The sequence below is a fragment of the Ixodes scapularis genome, unplaced genomic scaffold (genome assembly GCF_016920785.2).
Source record: "Ixodes scapularis isolate PalLabHiFi unplaced genomic scaffold, ASM1692078v2 PGA_scaffold4__175_contigs__length_147842914, whole genome shotgun sequence".
Classification (NCBI taxonomy): domain Eukaryota; kingdom Metazoa; phylum Arthropoda; class Arachnida; order Ixodida; family Ixodidae; genus Ixodes; species Ixodes scapularis.
In genome coordinates, this window is record NW_024609879.1 from 94,061,053 (window position 1) to 94,079,108 (window position 18,056).

Here is an 18,056-nt window from a genome sequence, read left to right on the forward strand (position 1 = left end):
AAACAGATCAGTGCCAGCGTAATTGCGGGTCAGTGCCTGCGAAATTGCGGATCACCAGCGTATGCGTCATTCAGTGTACCCAGCATAGAACCAGCAGAATGCTAGCTGTGTCAGGCTTTAAAGCCCAGGAATGACATCCTACTGCATTTTTGAACAGCCAACTTCTCAGTAGATCAAATTGACTTAAACGTAGAAATGCTAAATTTCTCAGTCCAAACCATTTTATTGGTTTTCATATCTTTTATAGGTGCTGACCGTTTTTAACATGTTTTTCGGACTTGAACTGAAAAAAGCCGGTTTAGTATTTGTGCAATTTTAAGAAACAATTCTGTGTGAACAATTGACTTTCTCCATGTATACAGTATACTCATGGCAATTACTGTATACTCGTTGAGACGACATGTCCCATTCATCTGTTGCCCAGATGCATATTGTGGGTAGTACAAGAAGGAAACATACAAAATGTTTTTTACCGTGACATTCTTTATTGTGACTCGTGCATCCATAGCAGCTAGCTCCTCAGCCAGAGTGTCCCTCATCGTCAAAGGCGGTTGGAACCACCAGCGGTTGGAACCACCAGTGCCCGCCTCCCTGCCCGTCAGCCACTTCTGCACCGCGTCCACGCTGCACGAGTGCGACTTTGTATGACACCTGTAAAGAAAATTGTCAGATCACACAGATTAGTTGAGGGATAGGGGAAGCCAATATCTTGCATATTAGCTACACACAAGGTGCTGTTCAAACACTGCAGTTTGCGAGCGTTTCCTTTGTGTAAATATGGGTCCCTCACCAGCCTGCAATTCAAAGGTGACAGAAAGAGAGCACCACAGAGGTGGAGATTGTGGGTTTGGCTACCACGCTAAGGTGCAGATTCTACGGAGGCATATGGCTATTTCACGCAACATCCTATTAATCTGAAATGGGGGGCGAGACGGGGTGGGGTGCAGAGATGAGTGGCTAAAAAAAGAGCAAAACTTCCCCAACTGACACTCTACAGACCAAGGCCTCTAAATGGTCGTCATTAGATTTTCAACCTGGAAACTAACAGGATAACAAAACAAGACCAACAAAAACCTTTTCTCACAGTTCCTTCAAAACGCTGCTTTTCAGTATGAAGGTTCCGAGAATGCTAACACAGGAGATATTCATAATAGAGAATGCAAGTCAAATTTAAAAAAAAAAAAACGACAGGAACTGACGACTTAAATTTTGCATATTGCAAGACTTAACGGGAAACTGAAGCTGTTCTGTATTTGAGGAAGAACACCAAAATCGTCTTGATATGGCCTCCAGGATCACAAATATCGAGTTTATTTTTTCAATCTGGTGCATGGAGAAGCAGAAATTAATTTCTAAAGTACAGCTGAAGCCCCTCCTTCCCGGGGCGTGACGTCATGCTGGGAGTTTTTCGGAAAATTGAATTTGAAAAAAGGTCAGAAATAGCCGCCACAACTGGCGTCAGTGTGGAAAAATACAACTAGCAAGCTTGCAATTGCACGCGCCGCCCACACGAGCGACACGTGCTTGGCGCCCCAAAGATCCTAGTACGACGTCACGGCTGCTCTGAGGTTTTTCGTGTTTTCTTGCGTCTAGTTACACCTTCGGGGAAAACGAAAGCGATATTCAGATTCACAGGACAAAAATACGCCAGAAGTCACCTATAACTCGTTTTTTTGTCCAGAAGTGTTTCAGTTTCCCTTTAATTGTCAACATATTTCAAAGATTGTGCTTGTCTATTGAGCTCCAATAGAGATACCATCAATTTAATAGCTAGTAAAGAATATGCATTACCGATGACCACCTTACACATCATGGCGTCCTTGAACCTTGACTTTCCTTGGTAGCCCAGAAGGGCCGGAGAACTGCTCCTGGACTTGCTTTGAGAACAGGCGTCCCACCATCTCTCGCACCACGTTCTGCAGGTTCTTGCTGTCTCCTAGAGACACGAGCTGCCCCTCCTAGAAAGACAAAATGTGTTCTCAATATGTCAATAAAGTTATTTATATGCAGATACAATGGTATGAACATGTCTCAAGTAAGAGAATGTGAATGCCCAGGTAAATGCAGCAAGCCACACTATACATGCATCAAAATTTTACAATATTTACTAGAGAGAGAATAAAAAATATTAGAATATATGGCAACTCTACTTGTCTTAGACGAAACCAGAAAGATTAAAATATTTCCCTCCATACTCTGCTAAATCTCAATAGTCAGTCAAATTCGTTGCAACGTTCAAATTGTGCAAACGTTTTGATGGATCCTCTTTGCCCATCAGCATCCACTCAGTAATTTTAATAATGTATGTGGTTCTCAAAACAGTGCATTCAAGACCCTGCGCATCTTGACTTTGTTAAAGCTTAGTCTAGCTGCCGGTTAGTCACCCTGCAAATTTATCACCTATTTTACGACTTTACGAAGACTGGAATTGAAAAAGGCAAAAAAAGGCAGGAATTGACCAAAACCGTCATCATAGTTGCAAAAAATGGCAACAGCAGCACAGTATGAGTAGTTACCTTTCCATATTTTTGTTTAGTGCTGACTCAGTGGTGGCCCTGTAGGCCAATGAACCAACTTACTCAGCTCAATCTCGCCTCGTGTAATAATCGCTTGTGCAACTACCGTATGCTATGCCTGGAGACACAGCTACGCATGCACTCACACCCCCTGAATAAAGTAGCGGATGCAATGACAGTTACTCTTTCACCTTGGAAAATTTGATTTCCTCTCATAGGGTGACCTTCGGTTAGGACTGGTTAACATCTCATTTTGGAAATGCACTACTAATGTAAAGTAAAGATGGAATTAAGATTTATCTGGCAACCCCTTACAAATTTGTTTGGGCATACGCATATGGTGGGCACGCTCAAAAGCGATTTTAGACCAGGCTAAAAGTTATTTTCAAGCATGTACCTTTACTTCTGTAGCAGATGCCGAAAGCGCAAATGAATTTATCGCCCTAAATATTTAGATCTCTTGACTATAGCCTCAAGTGAGAACAGCAACAAAACCAAAAGAAGCCCATAATATACTACAGCATCTCCATCCTTCTGTTAAGCAAGCATTAAACACAAAAAGCACGCAGGCAGGTTTGTGCGTGCTCCACACACATACTCACGGCGAGAGTTGTTGCAGGTGCGGAATTTAACTTCTAAGGATAAAACGGGCAGAAGTGTCGCAGCAAATCAGCATGATTTATGATTATTTGCAGGCCGACACATTGTAAGCACCCAAAGGCAAATGTGTTGGGCGATTTTACTTCCCCCGTAGTGAAATGTTTTACTTAAAAATATTTCAAGAAGCGGCAGTTGAAAAAGACTTAAAATGCCGTTCAATGAGGATGCACATGAAGGCCTCTTGTCTACACGACCTTCGGGTGGAAAGAACTGTTCGAAAATGTAAAGATGCACAAATATTTAGTTTTTGGTGGCCACCGTCCATCATTTCTCCCTTCAGTAGCCTCTATGAAACGCAGTTTAACAATTGCAAAAACTTTACGCAGGCTACTAAAGCTGACTTGCAAAACGTGCAACTGGCGTTGCGTCACCTTGACACAATTCTGTCGCAGGGTTCAGTTTAAGGGTACCCCTTACAATAAATAGCCTTCCGATGTGCATTGGCTGTGCATGCACTCTGCTGTTATAAATAACAGAAGGCCCGTAATGAAGGGACGGCAACTTACTCATTTTTAATTTGCCACTGACCGTGTTTAAAACATAGTTTGGGTGGGCATCCATTTGAAATATTACGGTAAAAGGCTTCAGTCCACATTCCAACCCCATTTGCATAAATCTTCAGATAACCCAAGTTAAACCACAAAGTAAGAATCGCAGCCTTATACCCGTCAATATTGTGAAAAAGAGGACACATAAATACCGGCAGTGTCCTATTGGTGAAGTTCTTCAGCTGCGCTTCTGCAGCACTAAGCTGTTCCATGTTGCGGAGAGGCATCAGGAACAGCTCGGGTGGTTCAGGCCTGGCCAGTTCCTGGGGCGCCACCTGTTCCCCAGGCCTCGCCTGCTCTCCCTGGTGCTTGAAAGACACCACATGCCCGAGCACCTGCCCAACAGACTTGCAGTTCCCTGTTCTGCTGCTGTAGGTGCCCATTCTGGATGTGCAGGTCTATCACGGCCTAAGCAGCTGAGCATCGAAGGCTGCAAGATAACCAAGGCATAAGAAAGCATTATCCATTTTGCTGATCAACATTATGCACTGATGATGCGAAGAAACTTTTTCAGAAACTTGGGTTTCGGGAAGTTTCAGAAGAACGCTTGAACCTTCAGGTGTTTCGGATGGTTTGGGTAGCTTTGGAACGGTTGCCAGACACAGTGAGTGTTTCAAATTTTTGTAAAAATTTAAGAGACATTATAATTTGTATGCAATATTCATAAATGTAATAAAAAAATGTGTTAATCAAATAAACTTTCTGAAAAGGAGACACGGCCCCAATTTTCAGAACGTCAGTTTTGGCTTGTATGGTCAAAATGAATGCTCCCACAAAGTTTTATGATGTTTTTTGACAATCAAAAGAAATAAAAATACTGATTCGTCGGCGACGCACGCGAGACGCGCTGCGCTTGGCTGCGATAAGCACCAGTTTAAAAATCTGATATATAGGTCCGTGCCTATTAGGCATAGCTTGGTGCCTGTACCCTTGTTGGAACTGCCATTTTCTGGGCTTTCAGGACGGCCTTTTTTTTTTAACTATCAACCGTCTAAGAATGGGAGAGAATCCCGTTAAGAACACTTGCCCTGGTATAGAAAACGAAATTGGCTGCAAGCGGCTGCTCTGTGGTCACATGATACATCGCACCTAGGCATATGACGCTTTAGAATGAATTGGCACTTCCAAGTAAAGCACAGGTCATCAATTGCGCCCCTTGTTAAATAGCAGAAGTTCCCAATGCAACTTTTTTTCTATCGTTTCACTTGCAGTATACAGCGTGTAACAGATGATCCACCTTTCTTCGGTTCTGGTAGCAGGCGACGCAACGGCGTCTTGTTTCCCGCAGCAAATGACACTCTAGGGCAGACAAGCCCTCCCTCTTTACTCACGTTAGCAGGCGACGTGTCTGTTAAAGAAAGGTCAGCTCCCTCAGTACAAGCCTGCCGAGATCTCAATCTCACAAAACACCAAAATCGGGCCATAAGTACAACATTTCAAGATACAAACAGAAGCTGCACAGCACGGCGCCGAAGCGAACTTGCTGCACCTAAAAACAAGCTTCTACGCTGTCCGTCGAACCTCTCCAGAGTAGGACAGCACCACGGCCGTTCTTCGCAGCATGCAATGCTTTCCCACAGCAGTGATGTGATTGGCCTAAGCCGTTTTGGAGCACCTCTTGGAGCAGCCAAAACAGTGTTTTGGAGCAGCAAAAGTGGCCTTTGGAGCAGCCAAAACAGTGTTTTGGAGCAGCAAAAGTGGCTTTAGGAGCAGCCAAAACAGTGTTTCCGAGCAGCAAAACGTGGCTTTTGGAGCAGATTTTTTTATAAAAATAAAAAAAAATATTTGTCTTAAGTGCTGGACAAAGGAAGGGCACTTTGCTCGCCACAATAAACAAATTATGGCCAAGTTAGACGACCTGGGAGCCTTTCAAGTTGTTAACTGAAATGCCAATGACACAACATATTTTGCAATGCTTCAGTTAAATGACACATATATATGTACCCGCTATAGATAAATAAGAACCAAATTGCACATAATAAATTTATTTGAAAATGACCAGCTTAGCAGTAAATATGAAAGCATAAACTTCACTAGTTATATAATATAATAAATTAAAGCAGTATCCAACTGATGAAACACGTAACTACTGCAATGGAATACGAAACTGTACGCATGAAAAAGGTGCAGTACGACTGGTGGGTGCTTTTCCTTTTGCTTGTTGAAACTTTCTGCAAGGCTGCTGCAAGCCTCGCTTAGCTTTCGGCAAGTAATGAATGTCCACTTTGAATGTCTCCAAAAAGACGTTGAGTCAGCCCACAAGTGTACAGTGGTGTAGGCGTTGCCGAGCAATTCCAAAACGTCTCCCACCGTTTTACTGGTTCCCGACAAGCCAGATTTTCGTCAGAAGCAAGCAAATGTAAAACAATGGACTGCAAGCGCCCCGGCTGGTACCTCTGTCGTGCAATCATGTTCGCATGCACGTGAGGGCAACTTCGGCAGCTTGCAGTTGCACGCGCTTCGTTATGCGAGCGAAGACGGCTATTCGATCGAAACCGAAACTCCGCCACTTCGCTCCGTCGCCATCTGGTCCCCAAAATTGTATGCAAAATGTAACAATCCAGCATAAAAAAAAAGAAAAACAGTCCAGCGGCGTGTGCTTGCCAGGCCAGTATGCGAGGCACAACCTAATTTAAAAGGTTATAAAGCGCAAACAAAACAAGGACAATAAAGCTAATTAAAAAGAAAAAAAGACCCTGAGCGCATCAATGCAAGACATCGCGAGTCAGGGTCAAAAAGTTCTTGGAGCGCTTTGTGCAACAACTGAACTTAAGATAAACAAGCGCGCTGTGCGCGTTCTGCGTGCATACACTGCCTTTTTTTTTTTTGCTTTAGCTAACTTGTTTTAAACTTTCTTTTGCGACAGACGTTTCACGTGCCGGGGTCCCTCTCAAAAGAACTCCCACCGAAATAAACCTTGATAAACAGTACTTCGACACAACAGCCTTTGAGCTAGAGGGATTTTTGAAGTGGCGTTTAATTCAATCAAGGACAGGATTGCTGATTACCCTGCAGCGGTCTTTACGTTTCCTTTTAGAAAGCGCCATATCTGCAGCAATGTGTGGACGGGAACACCAGACGTCATAACCACGGTGACTGGTAGGCAGGGACCAAAAATAGTTTTGTCACGGCCGTTTCTTTCAGAAGCGAGTGCTTCAGATCACAAGTAACTTCCCAATGCGCAAAAACGTGGTTACATTTTACAGCATGACGGCATGGCTGGTACCCGGCAAGCTAGCGTCGGGGCGTCCATATACGCTTGCATCTATCGTTAAAATATTTTCGAGAGGATGCGAGACGAGACCCACGAGAGCGCGAAATGAGGAACGGCGGGAAAAACCATGCGAGACCGGATGGACGATTGATGCAGCATACTTTCTGTCGGGCGGTCGCTTGCGCCACCTCGCTCACGCATGCTCAATTATGGTGCTCAGTTTAGTTTCGGTTTTGAAAGGCGACCAAAATTGGTCCTTTGGCGCAGGCTTGGCGCAGATTACCCATATTTCGGTGAAATGTAGCAGGATGTAGCAGGGTTAGCCCCTTGGCGCATTTTTGCGCAATTGGCGCAGCAATCACATCACTGCACAGCATTACGAGAAAGATTTGTGACCAGTAGCGTATTGAAGGACTCGGTCACTACTGTAATTGTGCATGTGTCACTATGAATATTATGGAGCTAACTAAATTGAGCAACTGCACGCAAGCTAATCTGGTCAAGCATGCTAACAGAGGGCAGATCAAAAACGTGTGCTAGCAAATTATCAGGACTTTAGGTGAAAAGGAACAGTACAAAATAATACTTACTGCATTTCTGCAAACTTGATGCTCTGAACGAAGGCCAGTCAGGGTCTGGTGCTCGGCCCGCTCGCACACGAGACAAGATGTCCGCCCCAAACATTTTGCTTGGCCTCACGCCGTTGTTTCATACTCACGTCGAACCACAACAGAGGGACGGGCGCCACCGTTATTTCGTCATTCTCTTCGATGAACAGTACTCCCCCTCACTAGAATAAAAGGTGTGGTCAGACATGATGTTCTTTCAAGTTACTTCACACTGTCAGGTCTTCGCAACCTTTAGCATACATTATAATAACTCCATGGCTATATCCCCATGCACGGCCACAATGAAACACGACGGCGTCGCATTCCGGTAACGCCAAGTAATAAAAGTAGCAGTGAAAGAGAAAAACGGTGCTCATTTCGCGTAAAGGTCTGTTTACACCATGCTTTGTAGCTTTTTACTTGCAACGGTTTCGTGATACCGAGGTTTCGTGCAAATAGCTTATTTACATCCAGTTTTTCAAGCAATGGCAATGGCGTTTCGACTATACTCCGTTCATTTTTAAGCTGAGACTAGAAGCTCCGCCTTCAACGCAAGCTTTCTGCCCTTGCTAACACAAGTGCGATCATGCAGGCACGCAAAACCTAAGCACTGCAGAAGCCAGCAAGCTCGCACTGAAGGCGGAGATTCTAGTTTCAGCTTAGGGGCGAACGAAGTATACATTCCTTGCATAAGACGACACGCTAGGTAAGGACGGGGCCCTGTGCCATGCCGGTGGTGGACTTCACAACGCGCAATTGTGCTTACCAAGGCGTAGGATGCCGCTAACTGCCTGGACATGCCGTAGAATACCGTTCATCCGACCATTCCACATTAAGCGCCCATTACCAAATTTGTGAGATCTGAGGAAATACGCACAGTACATTTATATGTAAAATTGACGACCGGACAAGCACCCATCCCCCATTTTTTTGCGATTATTTCCAAAGTTTGAGTGCGCGCTTGCCCGGTATTTAACGGTACACCATATTTTCATAGATGGAACCTAGTTTTGTTTGATGTGAACTCGGAAAAACGAGCCGAGCTTACGATGATGACGGTTAGCCAGTACGTGCGGAATTTTTCAGCATTGGTGCGATTGCGCTACGAGCAGAAAGTTTCGATATACCGCTAAGTTATAATGCAAAAAAAATGTTGTGTCGAAAAAAAAAAAAAGAAGTTGTATTGCGTGCCGCAAAATTTGACGAGCGGCTCTAGGAGTCGCCTGCAGAAAAATTGTTACGACTTTGCGAAGTATGGCAAACAATGCAAGGTTACCGTCATAATCTAAAACCTGATGCAAGGATAAATAAAATAACGGACAAGCGTCTCGCGGACGGCACAAACGGACGCCCCGCCAGCAGCGTCTCGGCGAGCTAGCATGCCTCCACCAACACGGCGCGGTCGCCCCAGGAGACCGCCTTGATCACCGGACACCGCGCGGTGCCAGCCACCAGTGCTAACTCCTCCCCTCCCCTCCCCTCCCCTCCTCCTCCTCCTCCTCCTTCCTTCCTCCCTCCCTCCCTCCCTCCCTCCCTCCCCCCCCCCCCCCACTCACTCACTCACTCACTCGCTCGCTCGCTCGCTCGAGCGAGCGAGCGACTCTATTCCCCCCCCCCCCCCCCCCCCCCCCCTTAATTTTACTTCAACGCTTACAACAACACACGGAGGCAACGCCGACCGATCGCCGTCTCGCTGGGCTAGCGGCGCGACACTCGTCCATAGAGCCCCGAAGGTGCGCTCGAAGCGTGGAAACAGCGCGATGCAACGAAAGGCAAAGGGCATCTACACTACGAACGGGCAGAAGCCGATGCAAAAACGTGCGCGAACGTAAACAGAAAAGTGCCGCCGCTCGCCACTACGAAATAATACGCGGCCGCATCCCTTTCCTGCTGCTCGTACTTTCTCTTACTTGACGGCTACTCTGTCTCGCGGGACATGCCGACGAAACGATCGTTGGGATACGGCGAAAGGCCGTCAACACCGTCGAGTCAACCACCAGCAAGCGTTGTTGAGCGGAAGTTGGTTCACTAGGCCTACATACGACGAAACCGACAGAACACGAACATCAAAATCAAAGCACAGGCGGTAACTTCGAGCGACTTCTGCCTCGCATAGATTTGCATGCAGCGCTTTCACTCGCCACCACGGTCACATACAATTTTTCAACCCTGGAGCCACCGTACCTGAACCATGCCGCGAACCACGCCAACGTCCCGCTCGCCATTTGTGTTTGCTTATTACAGAGAGTTTGCTTGGTTTGCTCACCTTGTCCGGCTTTGGATTGGATGCTGGATCGGCTTTCTAGCAAAGTCTATCAACAGCTGGCTCGATGCTGGATGAGGTCTGTTCTAGTCTAAACACGAAGTCGCAAATATATAATTGTGCTACTGTGCTCCTCTATATAAAAAAAAAAAAAACAAAAAAAAAAAATGGGGGCACGAAGAAATACACGACGCTTCGACGAAGTGCCCTCTGGGAACTAGTTGGCCACTCAGTTTCGGTTTCGATTGAGCAGCTTCCTTTCATGCTATCACGCCGTGACCGAATGCGCCGCTTGAGTTTTCGATTATCTGACTTTTCACGAATGTACAATACATTCATTCTCGAACGAAACAAAACGAAAACTGGGGCAATTTCCTTGCACACAAATTACTATGATGTCTTCCTCGTGTCATCATATATCGCTCACTCAAATTTTACGCTGATAGGAAATTAAGTTTTCGCAAACGCTGAGGTCGGCTAGCTACGACAGAGGCTCTAACAAGCGTCGTCTACTCTTCGCTAAGCCTTTTTGGACGAGCTTTTACTGACGCCCAAGATCTGTGTCTGAACGGTGTGTTTGAAATTATCTCGGCATACTCAGCCAGGAAGAAAGCAAACATATAAATATTACGGCCATTAGCAACCGTCAAATGCGCTTTGAATAATTTCGTTCCTTTGGCACACCGCATAGAGGTTCACGCCCGTCCGACGCACTTCCGGCGAAAGGTGCGACATTCTTCACACAATTGCTCGACTTTGTGTGTGGGAATGTGCCTATATGATTGCAGAAAAATTTTATGTGCGTACGCGATGTTGAATATTAGTGGAATCCAAACGGGTGGGGACTTAGCTTCGTGCAGTGCTGCGGGTCAGTACAGATAAGAGATAAGATGTGTGTTCAAATTGAGCTTTTCAATGCGCCTCCAAGTTTTACCTCACGTACTTAGGCGTATTAAGAAAAAGAGTAGTTGCAAAAAATAATATTTAGTCTATGGACAAACTTCCTGACCAGCTGTAAAGGTGCGAGTTTGATGTATGCAAACTTATTGGTCGTTACAGCTTGTTGACTCGTGCACAAGCAAGATACCCGAGCTACGCAGCGTCGAGATTTCCAGCACTGGCTCGTTCACATATATCTCGAAACGCAAACAGAAAGGCTCGATAGTGTACAAAAATGCAACAAGCATGTGTGAAGACAAGCTATACGTCTCGGGCTTGTGCTATAGATTCGAGGTCTGGCCATTTAGGTTAGTTTAGAGACCAAAAATGATGCTCTCGTGACCAAAAAACGTGAGATCACGGCCATTAATAGTCCACGCTGCCGATCGAAACCGAAACCATGCCACTCTCCTCCCTGGCCAACTACTTTCCAAAGAGCAACGTGCGCCGTGTTGCACGCAGGGGTTTATGGAAGTAGTCCATAGAATCCCCTAGCAGTGGTAGCGAGAAGCAGATCTGGTTTTAATAAGCGCGTAAGAGTTAAATGTAGTGACCCTTTCTGGTTGAATATAGGGTGCACGTGATGTTTCGATTGTGATCATGCAGAAAGATGTAAGAAACGAATGTGCCGCCTGAACTGTGTCTTCCTCGGACAGACCACTCGGACCCGGAGTAGTTCTCCGCGCAGCCTTTTTCGGGGGAGTACGATCTGTAGTCACTCGCAACATTTCAGTTTCGTTATCAACGTTGCCGCGGGGGAATGAAGGAGTTTCGCTGTTTTTTTGTTTCGATTGCTGGGTGGGCTCTCTTGCTGTGCTTGCTTTCGTTCCTCTTGTCATGACCGACTGGCTCGAGCATACTGCGGCGCTGACATCGCTGCAGTTAATTTCAGGAGGTCTAAGAAAACGCAGTAGCAGCGAAATCAGCGACAGCGACGAAGATACCAGCTTAGGTCCAGCTCGAGTGACGACGAGGCAGCCGATCTCGGCTGCCTCGTCGTCACTCGTCCTCGTCTTTGCCGACTCATTCGCCTTGCCAGCGAAGAGGCCCAAGATATGGCGTTACGTCGAAGACGTTGTGCGCACCTATTCGGATGAAGAGCTAGGTATGTCGTTTGCTAGAAGACAATACGACAAATTCCCCTCAGATGGAACTCGCCTTCGGAGATGACGGTCGCTTTACGGCATACGTGTTTGGTATAGCTTAAAGGGAAGATGGGGCACTTCTACATTTGAGAAAAAACGCTTGAATTGCGTTCATTTGGCCTTTAGGATAACAGATATCAAAATTATATTTCAATGCGACGCGCCGGAGAGCCACAAGAGCAATTTCAAAATAGGGCTGAAGCCCCGCCCCCCTAGCCTTGGGCAGCCAAAAGAGCCGTCGATGACGTCACGGACAGCGACTGTCTTTCGCGTTTTTCTCGCGTTTAACAATACCTACGCGGCAAATGGTTTCGGTATTCGGGTTCATGGGGTAAAAATACACTAGAATTCACTTCTAACTCATTTTTTCCAAGAAGCTCCGTAGCTTCCCTTTAATAGACCCTTTGCAAAACGTACAGCGCCACGACGGCAGGAAATTTTGGGAACCGTCGGTACAGATCACGCGCACGCGCTTTCTCGTTGCGCCTCCGCGACTGCGCGCGCGTCCCGGCAGCTACCGCCAGCAGCCGTTGCAGCCATCCCGCCGAGTCGTACGTCGTTGCCGGCGTACCGTATCTGTGGCAGCGTAAAGGCATCGCGACAGGTGAACTCATTCCAATACGTTATTCGTCGGAACTTGCCTTCACGTATTGAAGTGTCACCAAATCCATCTAGTTTGCAGCGCAACCATGGCAAGTTTCGACCAGGTTCGACAAAGCGTTGGTGCAGCTGACGACAGAACCGGTACGAAGGAGAGGGATGAGAAAGTTGCAGCCGTCGGATCGTCGCTCGCCCAACCAGCGGCCTAACTCGGCTGCTCTGTTGCCGTGGTAACCTGTGCCTGCTCGCGTATGCCACGTGGAAGCCGGAGGAGGGGCGTACCGAGGACTCCCATTATTTGAAGCGCGGCGCGCGCGGGCTTTTGGGATTTTTGCAAAGGGTCTATTGCATCCTGCGGCTCGTATAAAAGTACTTGTAGTTCTCTTCATCGGGTTTATATAACTGTAAGGAAAAATAAATACTGCCTCAACGTCGGGGTCACTGTTAATAAAGTAGTAACAATCAACATTTTTGTCAAAGCATGAAGTTCCGATCAGAACTTCATGCTTTCAGCAAGATAGCAATGGGAACCGCAACAGTTCAAAAGCGAGGGCAGACGCTATGAAAGCGGTGGCAGCGCGTGCAACTGGGTGGATCGCTTTCTGAGGCCGATCGCTCAACGACCGCTTGCGCGGAGCGCTCGGCATCTGCCTGGGCGAAGGGCTGGATCGCGCATCCCCGCTTGGTCGCTGCAGCTGCAGCGCCAGAGTGAAGCCACCGATCGGCGATTTTGCATGTTGAAAAATCGCGTTTTTGGAGCGTTGCGGAGGCTGGCGGCAACATGCTGAAGACACGTTTTCTACTCGTTCGTAGTCATTCGTCGAAGAAGCTCTTTAAAACCCTGTGTAAGCCCTGAGACTTGTCGTTGAGAACATGTGGAAATTTTTACGGAAGCCCAGTGTCGCAGCAAAAATGCTCAACTCATCGAAAGCAAGTTTCGCCGCCACGATGCAACGCGCAGGTCACGAGTGACCCGCGCGTTGCATCATTGGACTTTTTTCATAATGCAACGTGCGGGACCCTTGTGACGTCACACGTGACGTCAATTGTGACGTCATTATAGGAAACGTCCCATAATGCAATGCGCGGGTCACGAATGCGACTGCACATTGCATTATAGGACGTTTCCCATGACTCAACGCGTAGTTACGCCGACGGCGACGTTGGCGTCGCCGGCCCGCGTTGGATCATGAGACGCTTCCCATAATGCAATGCGCGGGTCACAAATGAGACGGCGCGTTGCATTATGGGACGTTTCCCATAACCCAACGCGCGGTTACGCCGACGGCGATGTTGGCGTCGCCGTCGCCGACCGCGCGTTACATCATGGGACGCTTCCCATAATGCAACGCACGGGACCCTCGTGACGTCACACACGCCGTCATTATGAAACGTTTCCGATAATGCAACGCGCGGTTACGCCGACGGCGACTGTGACGGCGACGCCGCTCAAGCCGGAAACGGGCGCCTAAGAGCTGCTCTCTAAACAATTAATAGATGTAAACCAAATTAAATTTTCATTCCACAGCCATATTCGATCCCGTCTTTTTTAACAAAACTGAAATAAGCCTTTGTTAACTGGTTTAAGGATGACGCGGCGTTAATACTAGGCCAAGGATAATATTAGGTGTCACCTTTTAGCATATTGAAGACATGCCCAACCTAACGGTCATTTGTAACCATCATATAGTTTCCATATCAGCGAAAAAGCCATGTCGGTTACATATCAAAACTTGCATGGCTCGAATGGCCTGTGAAAGCAGCGAAAAAACGATGTCGGCCAGTCACCGAAAACTCAGTGGCTGAACTGGCCGGTGATAACAGAAAGAAAACGATGTCGGCCAGTCAGCGGAAACTCCATGGCTAGGCTGGCCAGTGACTACAGCAAGAAAACGATATCGGCCAGTCACCGGAAACTCCATGGCTAAACTGGCCGGTGACTACAGCAAGAAAACGATGTCGGCCAGTCACCGGAAACTCCATGGCTAGACTGGCCGGTGACTACAGCAAGAAAACGATGTCGGCCGGTATCGGGAACTTTCCGGCTGGTGCTGGCCAGTTTAGACAACGAGTCCCCGATATCGGCCGGCGTCGGTTTCTCACCGGCGTCCCTGGCCGGGATCCGCCGTACAGCTCCCGGTACTGGCCGACGTAATCCCAGTATCGGCCGACATGGTGTGCTACCTGGGTAGTGGAAGCTTGAGGTGTGTGCATTGCCTTAAAATAAGCTGTTGTTGGCCGCAGTTAGCAGTTGATTCGTAAAATCCCGATTTCTATAAATTTCTTAAAATTACGTGTTTCTTTTTTCGTTTTCCGTTTTGAGTTTCGGGGTGCTAGGCTACGGGAGGATGCGGTAGTAATAGCTTGCACTTACGATGTGACAAGGACGGTAATATCATGCTCTTTGTTGTGCCCATAAATCGATTTAGCTTGTTGCAGCGTGCCATCTGCGTCAACGTAAAGTTTTGAAGGGCAGCTCGAACAGTCCACGTCCTTGCCGTCAATTGTGTAGAAAACCGAAGCCGCCTGCAAACCAATATCAATCAAGTCAGTTAATTCAATGGCTCTAATAAACGAGATCAGATATCCAGTAGGCAAACACGCACGTCTTGTTCAACAGCAGTCAGCAGAAACTGGACCATGGGATCTTTCGTGTCTTCATAGCGAATGTTTACCTGCAAAGTTAGAAATATGTTGGAAAAGTTAAAAATGATAATTTTAACAAAGATGAAACCATGCCCTACGCATTTTTGCCGAAGTCAGGTAAAAAGAAAACAATAACATTTCGCGAAATACCAGCACGTAGTCAGAAAGTATGCCACCCTACTTTAATTCTAAACTTGCTCTTCTTCAAAAATTGTCTTTTCAAACATAAGTCAACATTACTTTTTAGAATTCATATGCGGTACTCTAAACTAATGCCGCAAAAACAATTAATTAAAAAAGATCATTGCTAGAACAGTCTCACTTTTTATTTATCTTTGAAAAACATATTTATAACATTGCTTGGTACCTAAACTACACATTATTTTTTTATGAAAAGACTAAGAATGCAGACGACCGATTGGTAGCTAGTGCAAAAAACAAAAAAAGGTTTTAGTCGAAGCAACAGACACAGAAGGAATTCTTAGTTGATAAACGACATGATTATGTTTTTCTGTTTGAAAAGAAACCATGTCTGACAAGTTTGAATTATGACTGACAGAAGTTATTCCCTCTTTGGCGAAGTACAGAAACATAAAACGACCTTTATTTCGCGCGTTTTAAACCAGTGAGTAGCATATATTTATTGCAATTTCACTGAAACGTTTGACGTACAGGCCCAAAATAAAAACAAATCCGAACTACTTAATGTTTTAGTATGACAATTATTTCACCCTAATTATCCGTTTGAAGCTATTGAAAGAGGAATTATTGATGCTCTGAAAAATATCTTACCAACTGCATACATATTGCCAAATACTCTATTAGTTCGCTTTTGCCTTTGAAGTGGGACCAGTAATAAGAATCGACCACAATGTTTAGTTCCGCTTCAAAAACGCTTTCACTGTCCTTTTTCATTAGGTCAGCTGCAACAAGAAACATCACAAGAGTGAAGGTATAGTAAGAGGTAAAGCATGACATGAAATTCAACGCGACCGAGGACTCAATCGGATCATCCTCGAAATGCGAAAGCAAGCTGTCAAAAAAAAAAAAAAAAAAGTTTTATTTACAGTGCTTTTGCTGATTTCTTGGTCACACACGCTACATCTTGCTCGACCGTTCAAAGTTGCTTTATTGAGAAGAATTATTGCAAGGAGAGAGTGAAGGGCGTCTTCCTGCTAGGCTGAACTAAAAGGGCAGGAGCGGTGATTGTTTGCTCCTTAAAGCGGTAGGGAGCGGTTTCAGGCCTAATGCCTCATCTGCCCCTTTCGCCATTGTATAAACTTAAGTTGGCAGCACCGAAAAAACGGAAAAAATCAGTTATTTGTTAAAAAACTGAGTTCTCGATAAACGAAGTAGGCAAATATATAACAAAAATAAGGAGTCATATGTTATAATTTACGGTCTCTATAAAGTGGAATAGAAAATTTCCTTCACTTGCTGATAGAATGTTTCTTCATCTGGTTATTCTTTTTTTTTTTTTTTGTATGCCCTCTGAAAAAGCTTTATGGTGCGGCAAACTCCCCAGTGAATGGAAGACTGTGGACGTTATACATGTGCATAAGGCGGCTTTAGGAATACAGGTCAGGACTACTCTCCTTAGTGCGTATTAAACATTTATGGGGCACAAATTTTATAACAGTTTAATGAATCAGGTGAACCTGAATAACTTTTTGAACCTCTATCAACATGGTTTTAGAAGTGGTCATCTTGTGATTCCAAACTAATTGAGTATCATCATAAAGTTGTCTCCTCTTACGACACGGGTACCTGTTGGTTGTCTTTCTTTTGAATCCGGGAAAGCATTCTATATTCTCGCGCCAGTTTATTTTACATAATTATCAATGCTTGACATTCAGAGAAATACAGAGGCTGTTCCTAAAAAAAGTACACATCCCCCCTCCCCCCCCCCCCCCCCCAAAAAAAAAAAAAAAAAAGAAGAAGAAAAAGTCGTATTGGGCTTTGACAAAGGGCCTATCTGGGAAAATAATCATGCGTACTACAATTAGCTTATGAATTTCTTTCGAGTAATTATCTTTTTAATTCGGTAAGTTTAAAGGAATGGTTTCAACAAGAACTTTGCTGCGCATCAACAAACACCATTGAATAAACTACTTTGTGAATGACAAATGATGAGGTGGTGAAAACTGACACAAACTAAACGTTTAATTAGGCGAACTTGTGCCCAAAACAAAAAGGAATCTAGATAACAACAGAGCGTCGCGGGCGCCGAAGTCGGCTTAACAGCAGGATCGAACGCTGGGGCGATACCGACTCCGGATCGCCACGCGGAGCATCTTAGTACCCGCGTGGGTTTCTGGAACGTTCGGCGTGGAACGTTCGGCGCGTAGAAAATTCCTAACCCGATTCGACGAGGAGGTTCTCGAACTTGCGAGAACGCCCAGTAGATAGAAAAAATGAAAGAACATTCCGCTCCCTGGAATTGGACCTGAATCCTCTGCGCAACAGCTAAGCACAGTAACCATTCCGCAACGCACGAGCTCTCTCGACGGCGTGCGTGGCATTACTCCCCCCTTTAGAAAGAGCATCGCCTCGATGAAACTTGGCGGGGAATGGAGCCGAAAAATAAACAAAAATTATGGCAAACTACGGAGCTTGTAAAACACAGTCCTATATAGAAGAGCGTAGTACAAAAACGCAGTTCACGGTCCTATCGATTGTAGTACGGCTTGAAGCGCACGAAGTGGACGACTTCCGGTCGTGGAGTGTGGCGTGATGAAGCTCGTGTTCCGTCGGGCTTCACCTCGTAGTTCAGATCCCCGAGTCGGCGAAGCACTTTGTAGGGTCCGAAGTAGTGCTTCGAAAGTTTCATGCTTAGACCGCGTTGTCGTATCGGGGTCCAGACCCACACACTGTCTCCGGGCTTGAAGCGAACGTCAATCCGACGAAGGTTGTACCG

The 18,056-nt window shown here is 46.0% G+C and overlaps 1 protein-coding gene across 1 annotated transcript in view; it reads right to left on the reverse strand.

Annotated features, from left to right (window-relative positions):
* The window catches only part of LOC115319833 (venom metalloproteinase antarease-like TtrivMP_A), a 60,990-nt gene that overhangs the window by 23,701 nt on the left and 19,233 nt on the right, over positions 1 to 18,056 (reverse strand). The window contains exons 5-7 of the mRNA XM_040209776.1: positions 15,932 to 16,062; positions 15,100 to 15,168; positions 14,868 to 15,019 (exon numbers count right to left, since the gene is read on the reverse strand). Of these exons, the coding sequence (XP_040065710.1) occupies positions 14,868 to 15,019; positions 15,100 to 15,168; positions 15,932 to 16,062 (352 nt within the window). The remainder of the gene's footprint in view (positions 1 to 14,867; positions 15,020 to 15,099; positions 15,169 to 15,931; positions 16,063 to 18,056) is intronic.